The following is an 18,342-nucleotide window of genomic DNA, read 5'->3' as shown; positions in this document are numbered from 1 at the left end:
CCGAACCAACGAGCAATACTATAATACCCTCTCAAAGTTACCCGAGAAATCTACGTGTCCCCCATAAAGTTCTTGGGGCCCCAAGAACTTTTCGTTTAGATTTGCAGGTAGGGTCAGTGGAAGGTGAAAACGTGTGATAAAAGTATATTTGATAACTCAGTTTGTGTAACATATTACTTGCTAATTGCCTTTTTGGATCTATTTTTTATATTTTTTTTCTAAAATTTGTTCAATTAATTGCACAATTATCTAAATAATTTTCTTTATCAACTAACTTTTAAACCGAGAAAAGATGTAGCATAAGAAGCGCCATTCATGGCACATGGTCTATATATATATATATATATATATATATATATATATATATATATATATATATATATATATATATATATATATATGCTATTTGTTATTATGGTTGCATGTATCGAATGGGTTTCAAGTACAAAGGTGGAAATGAACATGAAAGAAAAAAGAAATGTAATACGAGTGCACATAACTTCGGAGATGTTTCAGTTCTGTACACGTGTAAGCGAGCAACTGCTAGAAATAATGGTTTGAAAGTATACAAAAGAGTACTGACATTGTATAAGTGAAAACATACTAGTGACAATATATTCAACATGCAAAAGAGTATCTCTGAGGCCTTCTAAGCACCGGCTTTCTTCTGTAGATTATCCAGAGCTAGTACTGACTAAGAATGAATAAGTTTTATTGATCGAACCTATTGAGATCCATATGCAAAATTGGGATAAATATCCATTTCATTTGAAAGAAAAATTGGATTAAGGGTGAAGGCCCCCATCTAGTCTGAGGTCAACTTCTACTCACTCATCTTGAACGACATGGTTCAAGAGGTCGCAACAGGAGGAAGGAACAGCCAGAGTAAAAAGAATAAAAAAAAAAATGGAGATGGATCTCTGGCTATGGAGAAACACAACTTCTTGGAGAGTTGTGTTTCCGATTTGATGATTCATTCTGGTGCACATTGGAATGTGACTATGGCTATGGAGATGGATCAAAATTGCAACTAGGAAGGGGCGGGCGTATCCTAAGCTCAGTCGTGTTTTTTGCCACCGGCCAGGATGCGCGAGATCTGCAGCCCTCGGCTGAAGGCCTGGTTGAAGAGCAGCCTGGTCTGGAAGTCGGAGACGAAGGGGAACCAGGCGAGGACCGCGACCGGGGTGAAGATCACCAATCCCATCACGTACTCGTAGCCCCGACCCAAGGCCTTGACCGAGCCCCACAAGCCCACTCCCTTCACCAGCGGCCTCAGCGCCTGCGATATCTGCTCCAGTGACACCATCCCATGCCGGGGGTTTCGGCTATTAGTGTCTTTGCGCGAATGGCGAGGTAGCAGCAAAAGGTCCTACAAATGAGTGCTAGCTTTACCTGCAGCAGCGCCCATCCGGTAGGCATGAAGGCCAGGAGGCTGGCGAATATGTCGCCCACGGTTAGATGGAGCAGGGTGAAGAGGATGCCCAGGGTTCCGACGAAGCCGATGAAGAGGAACAGCTTGAGAAGCCGGAACATGAGCTGGAAATCTGCGCTAAACTTCTTCCTGCCCATCGATACCACCTGCACGCAGGAGTTCCGGTTCAGCGAAAACCAGTCACCGAAAAAGATAATCCAACAGAACTGACCTTGAGAATCAACATCACTGCGACGATCACCAGCCAGGAGAGTCCATACACCTGATCCATGGAAGAAGGTATGTTTAAAGAGTCTAGTGAAAGAGAAAAGACGATGGACCAGAGTGAGCTTGAAATGCTTACGATGATGCTGTTGTTGCCGTTGACGACGTTCAGGTGATACACGATGCCGTACTGAAAAAGGAAGAAGCGCAGGGAGAGGACGATCTCCCAGAAACGCCCCAGGAACCCCGTGGACTGCAGGTGTTCTTGTTCTTCATCCCACCAGGATTCCCAGCTTTTGTTCGCCGGCACACCGATGCCTCCCCGGCTGTTGATCCATTTGGACCAATCGTCCCAGTCGTCCACTATCTTCTGCCACTCGAAGCCAGAGGGATTGAACAGGAACGGCGCGAACAACCACGTCCCCACTAGGAACCACATGGACGAAGTCAGGAGGAGGTAAGCGGTGGTATCAGTTGCCGCAACTCCATAAATCTGATACGCTATCAGCAGCACCATCAGCTCCACCCCTTTCACGAAATGGCTTCTGGAGTACATCCTGTAGTTCTCAGCGAACTTTACGTGCCGCACGACGAAGCCTCTACCGGTGGCTCGGTATTTTGCGCCGCCATGCAAGACTGTGCGTCCGAAGTAGTGCGACTTCGTCCCGAGGGAGAAGGTGAAGAAAACGGCGCAGAGTTGAAGCTGCATTATGATGAAGTCACCGAGGGCAGTTCGGAATCCTCTTTCGAGTCCGATCTCCATGACCATTGGCAAGGCCATCAGTAAACCTAACTGAACCATGGACTGTGATGCCATTGCTGATTCTAGCGCGTTGTTCCCTCTCATCCTTGCCTGCTTCATAATTGCACTCTCCAGCCCACTTAGTGACAAGTAGAGTCTTCCATATAAGTAGACATAGACTATGATTACAACCACCTGCATATTGGCCAAAGGATGACGAGAAGTATGAGCTTTATTCAAATTAATAATTACGTTGCTGTTAAAGAAATGAACTGCTTCTACCATATCCAAGGATTTATTGGGTTGTTTATACGCTAGTAGATATGAGGGCAGAAAGTGAGGTTACCATTGAGCTGACGTAAAAGCCAACAGTCGTAAAGTAACAGGATAGCATACGGAAGAAGTCAAAGCGATGGCCCAAACGATAGATGTCTCGGCTAAGTATTTGCTCTCCGTTGCCACAAGCCACTTTTGTTTCAAAGAGTGAGATTTGGTTGAGTCCAACATCACGACCTTTTCCGACCTGGATGTACTCGTGATGTGTGATATTTCCACGTCTGAGAGTGGAGTTGAAGCCTGAGGGCGAGGAGCGGTGAGAGGTAGGATGAACAGATAAATTTATTGGAAGCAAGAGAAACAAATTGACAGGAAAGTCACCAGCAAATATATCCTCGCTTAAATTGATCCCGCGAGATGCCTTGCTGATGCCGCCTCTAGTGATGTGAAAAATTCTATCAAACACATCCGGGTGACCGTAGTGAAACCGGACTCTGTCCAAATAGTCAGAAAAGCCAAGTCAGGAAGCAGATCAAATATTAGCACGCCATTACCAATCCGAGGAAAATTGGTCCAACCATCTAACAGTGTATGTCTATACCGAGAGAGAAAATCTTTTAAGAATAACCAGGTCGCATGAAAATAAATAACTTGAAAAAATTACTCACTTCAGTGGACTCGCAAGGACTCTTTGTCCGATTGTTACAAAACTGGTTTCTTGGTTTGACATAAACCACGCCAAAGAGGATACACTACAATGGAAATTTTGTTAATTCATGAACCAATATATCCATGTTATGGAACGAATAAATGTAATCTTCCTTCGCCACTAATCAAGCAATTTTACCTTCCTGTGAAAATATGCTCACGTACACCGAGAATGGTAGGTTGACGAAGTCCATGGTCTTCATTGAATTCTTCCAGAAGGTTGCGCATTTTAAGTGCCTCTTCCAAATAGTTATCCTAAAAAAATCATAAATTGTGAAATAATGATAAGCTAAAGCCAGATGAATCAGCATTTATTCCAGAATTTCTTCATTACTTGATTCATATCAATAGTCTGAAGAGCTTCGCCACGAGTAAAGATGATTGCATGGTTTTGATTTTCTGGTTTTCCTTCACCTATCTTTGCTGATCCTGGTAATTTTATACGGTATATTTCCTTAAAGAAGAAAATTACACGACATGTTAGTATTTCATAATGTTGTTCCTAAAGAATATGAATTCAACACGAAATCTTTTTTTTTTACCTGGTCACGGTTGTCAACAGCTTTAACTAGCACAGAGTAGTAGACCTTGTGAACCTTTTCGCCATCTGTCTCCTCAACTTCATCAATGTATGCAACACGAAGAGAAGGATAGCTGCATTTGTATATATATATTTTTTTATTTTTAGGTCTTGTTTGAACTGCATGAAGTTTAATACTTCTTGATGAGTCTATGTGAGGCATGGACAGAATAAGTTGCATTGTCCTCGTAACACACAAGTTTTCTACTTCTAGATTGATGAAAATGCGATTCAAACTGGATCCGACAGTAACATAATTATTGCATGCTTGAAATTAGTGGAGCTTTGTCAATATAAAATGTTGATATTGATGGAAAAAATTATAGATATTATGCATGAGAAAGAAATTCCAAAGACTATATTAGCTTTGATTAAAACTGACTTACTTAACCATCAAGTTCAAAATGTCTGTCGCACGTCGATCTCCTGACTGTTTCTGGTGTCCGTAGATTTGGCAAGTGGCGACATATGTGAATTTCATGTCCGCCATGGCCTCAAGCTGCGCAGATAATGATCTTTGGCTCCTCTTTTCTTCCTCTGCTGGATCGGTAACTACTTTATATCCTTTTAATATCTCTGCATGTTCAAAAGATGACGAAAATTTAAGAGGAAATCTTACCAAAAGAAATATTACATTAAAGACCTGCATCAGATAAGAGCAAAATTAAAGAAAAGAACTACTCACCGCTTTCCTCAGCCATGTCAAGAAAAGCTTGAAGCTTCAAAGCTCTCCGATAGTACATCATACCCCTAACTGCACGACAGGTCAATATCAACAGCTGTAGAAAACGCTATTTAATAATGACAACTTGCAAGAAACATTTTACCAGTTCTACAAAGTGTCTGTCCCCTAAGAGAGGCCCAATGGCGGAGTTGTAGAACATTCTCCTCATTCGACCAAACCTCACTTTCTCGTTTGCAATTGATTCTCTCCATGAAGTTATTCCATTCGTCTAAACAGAAATTGCATTATATCCAATTAAAAATAACGAGGAATCAATTCATTAGCTATGAAGTAAGCTAGTTACAATGCATTATATCAAAAAAAGAAGCAAAGAATACAACCTGGATAGATCTTTTGCAGGTAAAATAAAATAGAGACACCATCTTCATTTTCCAAATCAAGATCATTTTTGGAAAATACAGTCTCCTCACTGTAGTAAGGGGTCATTACACTGCCAGCAATACAAATTACATGAGTATAATGGAATATGTTTGAGAATTCACAAATTTATACACGTGCATGATGATTCATCATAGGAAAATTACCTTAAGTACAAAATTACCATGAGTCATTTGCCACTTGCCCTAAAAACTGAAACAAGTGGTTGATTTCATCATGCGGTTTCCACCAACCATTTATATTTTGCATGATCTCTCAATTATTTCAAACTATATTGGTCACTGTTTCATATCTTTTAAGTTCCATGCATTAGGTTATTCAATGAATCCTATCTGATGAAAATCAATGATGTGCATTCCCAAATAGCTGCCAACAAAAGCAAACTAAAACAGAAAAAATTTTCCATCTACAATTAGAAAAAGTCTTAATTTTTTAATGCCATTTGTTTTCTTATAATATTCCAAGATTTAGTAATTTGAGTTATTTCTTTTTTTCTCATTCCCCTGAAAAGACAGCAGCATTCATGATTTTACATCCAGGATATCAAATAAGACACTGGCATATACTATAAAATGAAGACATGAAAAGTCTGGTTGCTGTTTCTAAGAATTGAGAATCGAACCTGAATGATAACATTTTGTGGACTTTAGGTGCACGTGGCATTTCCATAAATAAGGAATTTGTAAAAAATGCTATCCTCCTACGAGCTTCAAGGTTTGTAGGCACATCTACTGCAGATTCTTTTACTGTCAATAGGATGTACAACCGCTTAATCTGAAAATATGGTAGATAATGAGTAGCTTTTCTTCAACTTAAGTTGTTTCAACTGAAAAAATAGAGAACATTAATACCCACCTGTTCTTCCCAATGAGCCGTAATTACGGGAGGAAATACTATTGCAGGTTTTGAACCTGTACCAGCGAAAAGTTGTCTTCGGGGTACCGAATCTTTATTCCCGTGGCCAAGATCGACCAACTCACTGAGAGCAATATTTAATGACAAAAGTTAGAGGAATTCTATCTCCATAAAACGTTCACTAATCAAGCCATTCAGGAACAAGGTGTCATATGTCACCGACCGATTCTCATGAACCATCATGTCACGGGTGACAACTTCTAGCATGTCTTGAAGCAATAGCACAACTGTATCGCGCTTAGACGCATTACCCTCTTTCTGCAATAAGGATTGCAAAGTATTTGTCATCCTCCTTACAGAGTAACAACAACTTGGAAGCACGCAGAGATATCTATTTGCATATTTTAGCTGGCAGTGTAACTTACCAAGATACCTAGAAGCTCCACAAACTTCTTACAAAGTGTTTGTAGAGCATTCACTCTGAAGTTGCTGAGAAATGCATTCTTTGCAATGCTAGCTTCAATTTCTTTAATAATGATGCCTATGATCCTGTTACAGAATGTCCAATGTAACGTTAATACGATCATGCACCAGATATAGATCAAGTTTGGAAGAAGGTATTCAATAATAGCATTGACCCAAGACACCTTTCTTTTAAACAAGAGAGATTTAGTGAGGCAACCTTGAAATAAAGATTGATGTCAAGGTGGATAAGTTTAAGCATACAAAATTTATCAATTATAAGATGAATTGCTGCCTCAGAAAATAATCTATGACATACAATTGGACCAGCCATAAGCTTTCATGTATTTTTGGATTTCTACAAGTATGCAACATTACCATCTCCTAAACTCTCCTAAATGCCATGACAATCTTGGAAGAGTGCCCCTGATCCTGCAGTCATTGCACTCGATGAGCTAGGTTCATGGCCATAAAGGTTATGTGAATTCGCCTACAAGAAGCTTTCTTCTTGTTGTAGACTGACCCGCTCAGGGGCAAATAGGAGCTATATGTTAACGAACAATAACGATAAAAGATATCTGACTTCTTGAGTTGTAGAATGTCCAATAAAATTTAAATAATCTTTGCTCTGTTATATTTCATAATACCTAAATTTGGAAAAAATTTCCCTTTTTCTGAAATATTAATAAAATAATCACCAACAGCTAAAGACTTTAATATGTAGTGATTAAATATGGACCATAACATGGATGCATAATTAAATTTCAAAAGGAAAATCTAGTTGGAGGAACAACAAATTTGTACCATACCTTTTCTCATTTTCTCCAATTACCAGAAGGTTAAGAATCAATTTAAAGGATTCATAGCATTCGATAACAGCACATTTCATATACTCATCCGCACAGATACGTTTCCAAAGATCAGAGTCCTTTGATTGAAATTGAGCAGCCATATCCAGTGCTATTGGTATCTGTCTCATATGTTGATGAATTAATAAAATATGAAACATCGACAGTAGCAAGAACTGAAGAAGCATCAAATGAGTGTTGATAAAGACCTTGCTAGCAAGAAGGAATGGTGGCCATTGAATTATGTTCAGGCTGGTATCTGATGAGTAAGGAACTAACAACAGATCCACCTCCCTGAAATAAAAAGAGCAGCAGTCTGAGTCTTCCAGGAAATTAATCAACACATATTGAATGAAAAACAAAGAATAATATAAGTCAGCTTATGGCCTTTCCTGTCACTTATTAGATCTTCTTCTCGGAAGCTACATATTACTTCATTCCATAGCTGAGCAAATTTTGCTGCTTCAGTTCTCTTGTTTGGAGAGACCTAAATTTGGCAAGGTGTTAGATGCGCAAGATTAAAATCTTATGTTGATGTACTAAACAGTTGCAGGAGAACCTCAGCAAAGCGCTTTGAGAAAGAGAATCCCTTGTTACGAGCTTTCTCAGATGGTACAAGGTAAGTGTTGAAAGCTCCAGGCAAAGAGTAGAACCGCGATCTTAGCATGCCCAGTGTCCGTATCTGTAAGGAGATAGATGCAGGAGTTCAAATATCAGGAAAGAGTTGATTTCAGATTAAAAATGGGTTAATCACTACAATATCGACCATATATTGATTACCTAGGTGTAGGGAATTCGATATATAAGTTGTGGTATATGATTAAGTGACCGATTTATTAAATTATTAGTTTATTTTTCTTGATATTTGTTGTAATATTTAGGCATTCGGACAATAAGTCATAGTTGAATTAGCTAGTTATTTTACGGTTATATATTAATTTTATGCAGAACGGAGCGTATCTAAGGCAGTGTTACATTTTGCATTCTTAAGTAATGTTAGCTTGGACTATAACAAAATTCTCTATAATTTTTGAATTATTTTGGTATTATAATAATGGGTCCGCTAACTGATTAGTGCAATTTGTATTTTATATTTTCTTTTCAGATGGAGTTGACTTGTAGATTTGGTTTGTAAGCATGTGATATGACTGTTCTTATTAGGAAATTCCAATCCCTCAAATGTAGGTTGTAAGCATGTGTAGTAACTTAAACTGAATACTTGTGTCCTTATGAAGACTTCCTGATCTTGTGGATATATAAACACTATAGATAGTGAAATACTAAATTGTGGTATTATATTCTGTTCCTTTTTGTGGTAAGCAAGAGATTCCACATAGTTATAGTGGGAAACAAACCAACAGGAAATGACGTCTGACGGTTCCAGTAATGGCTACCATCCAAGTAAAATTTCTCATAGATGTAATGTCTTGTAGATATCGAACAAAATTAACAGTGTAAGCTATAAGAATGTCTGTATATCAAGATTAATACCTCTCCGAGTCGACCGAATGCTCCAGAAACACCTCCATATAAGGTGGAGAAAATTGCATACCATATTTGAGTGTCCATAAAGTAAACCTGAAAAAGATTTAAAGATGTCGTACGCATATCTTAAAGTAAAAAAATGACAAGCTTAGGCATACCAAAATCACAGGAGCCCACAGCGAGACAACAGCACCAAGATTTTCAGAAGCTGCATGAAACAGAAGCTCAACAGCTTGAACAATTTCAACTCAACGACTCTACAGAAACTGGAAAACGATAAGCATTATTACCATTCGGGAAAAATTCATGCCAGGCATACTGAATGTGGTGAACATTCATTATATCCTTTGTGGGTTTCACAAGAGGTTGTATCTGCCAGACAATAAAACATGTCAGGTGACAACGAATGCCTAAAATCAGATCTTTTTTTATACTATAATCAGTATACACAAAGGGATACACTACCTGCATGTAATAACTGAAGGCAAACTTGGAAGAAAACAGCAACACCCAGAACAATGTATACCTTAAAGTAAACAAACAGATCCAGGTAGCAGTTTCACACAAGCAAAAAGTGCCAGTATATCAAAATTCAAAAGGCTATAATTTTTCCGGACAAACTTACTTGAAAAGTGCAAATTGACTTTCATGCATACCACGTCCAACATAAATTCTTGGCTGAAAAAAATTACGGGCTTAGTTGATGAATAAGCACAACATAAAATAAAAGCATAGTCCTTGTACGTAACTTTACATACAGTACTCCAAAATTCACATCAACTGTCGTTACGAAAATATATGACAAGGAGAGTTGGCATGACATAAAGCTTTCATTGTGATCATGTATAGAATGATTCAATCGAAAATGCTATATCAGTATAGCATCTACCATACAGCACATTTCATGACTGGAGGATATTTAAACGGGATACCATGTCAATCAATAAGTCCTAACACATTTCATCACTAATGGAGTTGTGCCAATTGCATACATAAACTTAGATAGGAGTTTTCATCACATTGTTTAAATATGATATTTTTTAATTAAAATTTTTTGTTATATTAAATATAACATTTACACAGATTCAACCTGAGACCTATCATAGTTTTAATGTATCTAAACATAGTTTTAATGTATTTTAGAGTAAAAGCCTTTGTAAATTGAAAATAGAATGAAATGCACCAGATCTTCGGAATATTTATATTCTTGCTATTTGCAGCAATTTGCAGTAGATCTTCGGAATATTTTAGTGAGATCTCCAAACAATTTGCAGCAACTATTAAACACATGTTCTTGCTTTTTTGAGTAAAGCTCTTATGCAACTCAAGCAATAGATAGACAGAAAGCTGATAGCACAACTTTTATGTAAATCAAGCGACTTTTTTGTAGCTTAAACAGAGGGAAGACATAAAACTAAAATTAAACTAGAAATGAAAGAGAGGTGGTGTTGTACCTGGGACCACCATAACAGAAACCGGATAATATGCCAATCGGAATTCTCTATCCATCTTCGGAGCATAGGAAATACGAATAGGGCCACTGCTAGTAAGTTGGGGAGGAGGTACAAAACCACAGCCATAATATATAAAGGTGGCACCCCTCTTACTCGATGAAGCCAGTTTGCCAAATTATTCAAAGGAAAATTTATCGTTGATGAGTCAATATAGAAAAAAGGAAGAATTATGGCCCATGCAAGACTAACTAATATTTTGAGTAAATTTCTCGAGACATCAGTAAATTTCCATCTGTGATAGCCAGGGAAATTTAGAACAAGATCCAGAACACCTGTAACGACAATGGGAACAGTGATATGAGCTGAATAATTGAAAATGGGAGTATCATGGTTGCAGATGAATAATAAAATAATAGCAGTGAAAACTTAAAACCAAGGATGTGTGGATTAGCGTGTCGGCGTACCGATACTACACCAGCCAGTACATATTGGACCTATGTCGACCCCTTTGGATTTGGTCGAGGAATGGTACAAATCAAAGTTCAAAACCTGAAACCTTGCTTAAAATCATATAATTCATAATCATTTTATACATATTGAATCTGTACCGAACCGCCCAATAACCAATATGGATCTTAAAAGTTGCACTGATTTTTTTTTATTATTTCTTATGCCGTTCAAATTAGTTTCATTGTATTTGTGTCGAAAATCTTGCATCACCTCCAGTTTTTGGAATGGAATGGAAAAAAAACTGTTCCGAACAGTGTGCTAAGGTTCCGTTGCAAGCCTAGTGAATGTCATAGGAGGTTGCAAAAATCACCTAGTTAGACAACTGAATTTGCTCAATCTACAACATGCATGGACTTGCTGCCAAACCAATTTTAGGTAATACATCCATGATGAAGAGTACTTATATTAATCAGGAAAATATATATACAAGCAACAGAAGGCTCCCTAGTCCCCAGGATAGCAGACTATTTATATATCAAGCTGAATCCTTAGTTGCTATCTTTCTTATTAATATCCTCTAAAGAATTTTTTGAAACTTAAAAGAAACAAATCATATTTCAAATCTCCGAAACAGTGGTGATAATCCTGTTAGTGATTTTAACATGGTGCAAGTTAAGCCATTTTTGCTAACCAGTATCTCCTAACAATATTATATTTGGGGATCTAAATGTACTGTTAACATGCTCATTAGATTAATCACATAACAATATTGAAAGTTAAAAAAAAAAAAATGAGACTGACAACATGATAAAGGTTTAGAAGAATTCATACTTTGGAGAAAGCGTAGAAGTGCTGCTGTGATGAAAATGCTAGAAACTTCATATAATATATCTTTCTGAAATATCCCTCTTAGGGGATATCCACTCCAGGCGATAATCATCATTGCCTGAATAAGTTCTAATATTCAATTATATACCAGATATAAATATAAATAATAATATATAACTATCATAATACCTGTAGTGCCAGCACATAAAAGGTCCACATACGATCAAAACTTCGAAAAATATGCCAAAATGTTCTAGTCTCGACAAAATTAGATTTACCCGTCCTTCTATTAGAAACAGTTTGAGATGAACTTTTGCCCTGTAATTAAATCTTTGTGAGATGCCAATCTATTTGTATAAATTAATTCAATTATTTTAACATGAGAAGATTCACATTATACCAAAACCATAGGCCTTGATTCACATATAGATTTAAAAAAATCTCCATCATCCCTCATAGGCCACCCCAACGAAAAGCAATCAATAGACCTGACAGTTACGTGATTAATCACAGAGACAAATAAAAATATCAAAGAATATATTACTATTACATATTTATATAAATAAGATTCACAAACCAGAAGTATTCATTTAGATCATCATAATTGCACCAAGCTGAATGTGGGGCTTTTCCATTATTACTTTTCTTAGATTCCTGAAAAATAATATAACAATTTAGTTATTTAACCGTTGATGATGAGACCACAATAACAATATGATGTAATGTGGATTGATTATGAAATCTTTTTCATAATTGAAATTTGCATGGTTATTAACTATGTACAATCTATTTTTATCTCAATTAATAAAGAAGCATACCTTTTCAATCACATGATAAATTGGACTAATTACTTTCTTCAAGAAGGCTTCATCATCTCCCCCATATGAAGGTCTGATGTTCTCCCCCGTCACAACACTAACATTTCCCGCCAATAAGCCATGTAGCTCATATGCCATCTAACATTCATCAAGATTCATTTAAAAGAGAAATAATTTAAGAAATAACATAATTATGTCAATTGAAGTCAAAACGCAAGCATCTTCAAAACAAAGGTCTCACGTTATGGAATACATATGACAAGCATTCCGGCATAAAACGAATGTTAGCAGCTTCACCCCAGATAAGAAGGAATAGGCCCATATAGAGGATCTTCCTCTGCTGAATCTCTTGTGGTTGTGCATTTTGTGGAAGCCTAAAATTTAAAATGTTTAATAAGATTGCGTAAGCAATTAAAAGCAACCGCTGAACAAATGGAATCAAAATGGTTTACATAATAGTACCGTAAGCTATGTTTGCGTCCCAAGAATTTACACCATGTTTTGTAGTTCTTGAATATCTTATTCATTACTGCATCGACAGCTCGATCGTCCAGCTGTGCCAGGGAACTGATTTAGCTAAAGCCAAGACTTTATATGATAAAAAATAATTGCAAAATGTAGCGAGAGAAGATAGATAAGTCTTCTACCTTGTAAACAAGACATTGCTTTGATAACTTGTAAAACTCAAGGATGGATGAACAAACAAACTGTGCAAATGGCTAATAGTAAAGGCCAGAGGGTGACAATTTATGGAGAATTAGTGGTCTAGAATTCCACCATGAGAAGCCTAGATCATTTAAGAATTACAATTTAAACAAAATCAAATGAAAGACCGATAGACATGCAAGTGATTAATAACTAAGAAAATTTAGCGCATTCCATTTGGTGACATGTAAATCATTAATTATGTAGACAACTTCGGTAAATTATAAAGTAAACAAGGATTGAGGTGCTGGCTACAGAATGGTACATGAAAAATCAGCATACTGTCATAGAACCAGCGTAATGACTGTTTGCTGCATCTGGTACCATTAAATAGGATTGACTTCTTCCACACGCAAATAGATGGCAATGCTAGGAATTTCCCATACAGAACAGACAATGGTCCGATGATAGGGCACAGGACACGGCACATCAATCCATGGAATAAACCATGCATTGGCTATCTTTATGGATGATGTAATCATTTTTACGTTGATATTCTCAGCGACTTTGACTTGAGGAAGACTTTGGCTATCTTAGTGGACACTTTATAATATGTTGCTAAGTCTAAATAACTTTGTAGAATCAGCAAAGCAGATTTAGGACATCACCATCAAACTAGACCAAATAAATCATTGTCAATGATCTTACTAAATGCAAGCTCTTCTGATGTCTATCTCCTCTAATAAGTTTTAACAAAATTGTTGAACCTGCTAGGTATATTGAATTCATCCATTTTTTATAATTAGGCTGCAAGTAGTTATTAAAAAATTCAATAAACTTAATGAAGATGACCTGTTTCAAAGCACATCATAGAATGAGTTTTGCATGACAGAAAAAACATAAGACATTGATCTTAGAAAGAGATGTCCTAGTATCTAGAGTAATAAAATATGGTAAATATTAGAATTAAAATTTGGAAGGCAGTAATGAAAAACCACGATATAGAACCAAAAGAGACTCTTGTGCGTCCAATAAGATTTCATGGCCCATTTATGATGTCAAACGCTATGTAGAGAGGCAGATAAAACTAGCCTATATCATGCCATCATTTCATTATAGAATGAAATTATATCAAAATATTGCCATCTTATTTAGATTCTCATTCAAAAAGAAAATTCCAGACATCTATTTTCTCCAACTACCCTATTATTGTTAAGAACAGTTATAATGAAGCATGTACATGCCTTGTGAAGTGGTTCGGGCTTGGGTGACAGCCTAACGTGAACATTGGCGAGGAGCAAAATCAAGTGTTCTCTTTGATTCCTCACACTGTCCCTCTGGAACAAAAAAGCATTAGCAACGGTAAATAATACAAAGTTCCTCATAAAAGAAAAAGACAATGAATAGCTGCTCTTCTTTTTGAATGTTTTACCTGAAACCCAAACATGACCCTTAACCAATCAAGTAGATCCAAGTCTCCGGTTTTCTGTCTCTGCTGATCAAAAGAGGGAGGCCAACTCAAGCCTCGTGTATTCTTCAGGGCAGTTACAGCAGCTTTAATCTGTCAAAAGTTGAAGGTACATTAGAAATAATAGTTTCTTTAAATCTACCACAACAGAGCATCCTTTTCCAGCTGATTTAGCTCCGGAAGCATATTTCCAAGTAAGAAATGCATGTCACCTGAGTAGATTACCCTGGACATGGATACTTGAAAGAGGCAAGATGCCTGTAATACCATACCTCCTCAAGTTGCATTATACATTGTGAAGCACCAGCAGCGTCCAGGGGAAGGATGTTGTATGGGACATAAATTTCCGTCTTTTCTTGGACATCTTTGGCAGCAGCAATAATCTGTTCAAAGATCAAGATCAAGATCAAAACGGTTGTCGTGCGGCTATTGCAGAAGCGGTGTGAGAAAAGACGGTAAATAGGCTCCTCAATACATAGTCACAGAGACGAACCTCTGGAGCAACTTCTTCGACTTTTTCAGTTTTGTTAACAGCACAGAGGACTTCAAATAGTACACCGGCAGCTTGATAAGCTTTCCCAAGTTGAGCTCTGCCAGTGAGAGGAACAAACAACGATTGACTAAAAATCCAAGAATTCCTGTAGAATCATGAACAAACAGAAACGAAGTCAAAGCCAACTACCTATCTGCTTGCTCGCCCTGGTCCAGAGCACGGACGTAGTTCTCGTAGTATTGCTGATAGAAGCTCTCGATTTCTCTTGCATCACTCTTCTTCACCCTTTTAGAAAGACTCGGTGTATTGTCCTGGAATGTTGGAGCCAAACGATTGTCACAGGAAATTCAGATTCAATCAACTTGACAGTGACATCAGCCTTTTATATTGGGAAAAAAACAAGAAATTAAATCCCTACAAAACGAGTTAGTTCATCGAAAATCGTTAGTTCTATTGCCTTTAACATAGAGCCATGATCGACACACAATTTTAATCGAAAAAATAGAATCATACGAGGGGTAGAGTAGTAGTCAGCATAAACTACCTAAGAAATCCAGGCACAAATGGAGACAAGGGTGTTGCTGCTTTAATATTCGCGAACAATTCAGAATCGAACCATTTCAAGTTCTAATAATATGATGTTTGATCTCCGCATAACGAATGAAACGAATCATCAAGAACCGAGGCATTCGCAACCAAGGACGAGGGAGGGAGCGAGAATCTTACCCGCTCGAGGCGCTGGAGGAGGGAAGTCTTGAATTGGCGAACTCCGCGTCCGCTGGAGCTGGGATCGAGTCTGTGCGCCTTTTCGAACGCATAGAACCGGCCTGCGTTCCACCGCAAACAAAAACCGGCGTAAGAATATCAGATTTCTTCCAAGAAAGTTGAAAAGGAACCCCCAGTTGTCAATCTTTGTTTAGGGTTTCCGGTTCGACTCCGGGTCGACCGCTTGTGTATGAGAGAGAGAGAGAGAGAGAGAGAGAGAGAGAGAGGACGTACAGAGGTAAGCGACGCGAGGACGCTCGGACTCGACCTCGGACGCAACACGGAGGATGGGGGCGATGCTGCCGAGCGACGACGGGACCACCTCGTTGTCGAAGACCTCCATGGAGAAGGTCGCCATTGCAGAGCCCCTTGTCGACAGCCGCCGCGACAGCACTTGCGGTCCCGTCATCGGCACCGCTGCTGCCGTTTCCGACGAAGACGCCGATGACCCTTCCGTCATTTTGCACTTGTTTCTCCTCTCAATATGCACGTATCAGCAGTAGCTCAGACATAGATAGATCAGAGAAGTAGCGGTTGAAACAAAGATAAAATTGCTAGGTTTTCAAGGTAATGACGGCTGCCGGCCGTTCTTGGGATTTCCACCGCCCGATCGCCTGCAAAAACCCATTCAAGATTTGAAACGAGAGGATAACAAGAAAAGAGATCAGCTTCTACACCCGTATCAATGTAGATTTGAGGAGGAGGAGGAGAGGACGGTTCACCTTTCGTTGCGGAAGAACGAGAGGCGGAAGGGCGACTAACGAGCGAGAGGGAGATGACAAGACGCAGAAAGAAAGTGCGGGGGGAAAGAAATAACAGCGGGAAACACATCGAGAGGGGTCATTGGTCCGAGTTTGTTCCCTTCTTTTTGTCTCGACGAGCGGTGAGGAGGGGTCTTATTGCCCCCGTCGGGACACGTGGGCCGATCCCACTGCGTGATACCGCTCCGCGGACGAGTCGCAGCAGGTGACGCGGGAGCGGGTCCGCTTGGCCGTTGGGGTCGTTGTTGCGGTGGGCCCGTGTTGATGCACCCGACGTAGGAGGGTCGCCAACGGATCACTCGACGCGGGGGATCTGTTTCGTGTTTTCGGAAACTTCTTTATGGGTCCCACGACAACCCCCACCGCAGACGTCCCGGGTCGAGTGCGGCTCTCTAGAGCACAGTGGGGTCCCCAGCTTTATTTCTTTCCCTGTTGAATTTGAGACAATTAAAGGCAATGGACGGTCATGATTAGACCAAGGTGAAACTGGGTTCAGATTCGCGTACGGGCAACGTTGGGTTGAGACGGGAGCCCTCATAGTAGGCGATGGGTCCGTTCAGCCCCCGTTGGGAGTGTGGCCCCACAGTGGTACTAATAGTCATAAAAAAATTAAAATTAAAAATGATATGGATGGTTTTTTCATATGTTTTTTTTTTCTTGATATTTTGTATCCTCTTCTGTTTTTCCTTTTTTTTTATTTTTCTTCCTATTTTCTATTTTTTTTCCCTTCTTTTCTTTATTTTTTCACAAGAAACACAAATTTTTTTTCTAAGAAACAAAATTATATTAGCTAAACTATAAAATTACAAAATGAGCTCCATCGATCAGAGCATTAAAAAATTGACCAACTGAGATGACCACTCTTCTCTTCAAAAAAAAATATATAACTTTGATTGTATTTTGGTCAATCTGAAATTAACTAGTTTATAACTTCATTTCCTTCTCTATAAAAGAATTAAAACATCTCAAAGATGTAAAATATTTATAATCAAATTTTCTTGTCACGCAAGAGCCTTGCATATTAGAAGAGACTATAAGTTCTAAGGATTAATAGAATCATACTTAGCCCTAAGCTAACAGACTTGTTTAAATATCGTAAAATTCTCAATACCCAAGCCTTTCAAGTAATAAATCATAAACAATGAGGTTTCTCGTCACTTCAGAAAAGAAATTTTCTAACGGGTCTCATAACCCTATCAAGGATAATATTTGACATTCAAAAAATACTCAATAGACGAAGAAGAATAGAATTCAACATAGAATTAATTAGAATGACATGATCTACCTAACTCCCAATCCTATTAATAAAAGTTTACACCAAACCTATAGAATTAATTAGAATGACATGATCTACCTAACTCCCAATCCTATTAATAAAAGTTTACACCAAACCTAAGAGGTGAGACTTATTAATTTTTCTAGAAGCAATAATAGTCCCCACGTACTTAAAAAAAAAATACCTTTTTTTAAACCTAAAAACATTACAAATGAAGGAAATCTTTCATTTGGATAAATTAATCATTTGGTTAGTAAGAATGATGAAAGATATTTCAAAAAGATATTATTAATAGGATTGGGATAAATCTCTTATTAGCCTTAAAGTAAAAAAAAGAAGATATTATTTAGATACATAAAAGGATTAAAATTACCTTTAAAGGTGAAAAATGTGAACAATAAAAAAAAAGAAAAAAGAGAAGAGATATTAGGTCACCCAATCTAATCCTCCGTTCACCCCTAAAGAAAGACTAATTCATTCCTATTTTCTTCTTCTTTTTTTCCTCTTCTCTCTGTACTTTCATTTTTCTTCATTCCGTTCTTTTCCCTTCTCTTGTTATATTGTTCCTTTTCTCCTCAACATAATTGGCGATGGTTCATAGATAATGATATATTTGTTCCATCAGATATTACAAAGGATAGGGGCATGGCAATGGTTCAAGGCCGTGAG

At 38.0% G+C, this 18,342-nt stretch overlaps 1 protein-coding gene across 1 annotated transcript; it reads right to left on the bottom strand.

Moving 5' to 3' along the window:
* Positions 1-527: 527 nt before the first annotated feature.
* On the bottom strand, positions 528-16,490 carry LOC103969882 (callose synthase 5-like). The gene is made up of 43 exons (XM_018819350.2): positions 16,359-16,490; positions 15,871-16,250; positions 15,598-15,698; positions 15,061-15,182; positions 14,872-14,968; positions 14,651-14,761; positions 14,343-14,471; positions 14,155-14,247; positions 12,728-12,819; positions 12,507-12,639; positions 12,266-12,403; positions 12,025-12,101; positions 11,848-11,935; positions 11,637-11,765; positions 11,451-11,565; positions 10,170-10,501; positions 9,341-9,393; positions 9,181-9,241; positions 9,006-9,087; positions 8,874-8,923; positions 8,722-8,808; positions 7,790-7,912; positions 7,611-7,717; positions 7,440-7,524; positions 7,192-7,352; positions 6,346-6,469; positions 6,144-6,238; positions 5,921-6,044; positions 5,688-5,839; positions 5,008-5,117; positions 4,770-4,895; positions 4,628-4,696; positions 4,329-4,518; positions 3,905-4,016; positions 3,697-3,816; positions 3,502-3,617; positions 3,323-3,406; positions 3,036-3,148; positions 2,725-2,954; positions 1,776-2,573; positions 1,644-1,694; positions 1,393-1,578; positions 528-1,288 (listed from the first exon to the last, which is right to left on the bottom strand). The coding sequence occupies exons 2-43, from the start codon at positions 16,094-16,096 to the stop codon at positions 1,058-1,060; spliced, it is 5,823 nt and encodes a 1,940-aa protein (XP_018674895.2). The 5' UTR covers positions 16,097-16,250; positions 16,359-16,490; the 3' UTR covers positions 528-1,057.
* Positions 16,491-18,342: the final 1,852 nt, after the last annotated feature.

This window comes from Musa acuminata, chromosome BXJ1-10 (assembly GCF_036884655.1).
Source record: "Musa acuminata AAA Group cultivar baxijiao chromosome BXJ1-10, Cavendish_Baxijiao_AAA, whole genome shotgun sequence".
Classification (NCBI taxonomy): domain Eukaryota; kingdom Viridiplantae; phylum Streptophyta; class Magnoliopsida; order Zingiberales; family Musaceae; genus Musa; species Musa acuminata.
The sequence above is the reverse complement of the archived record's forward strand: the minus strand, read 5'-3'. Positions and strand labels throughout refer to the sequence as shown.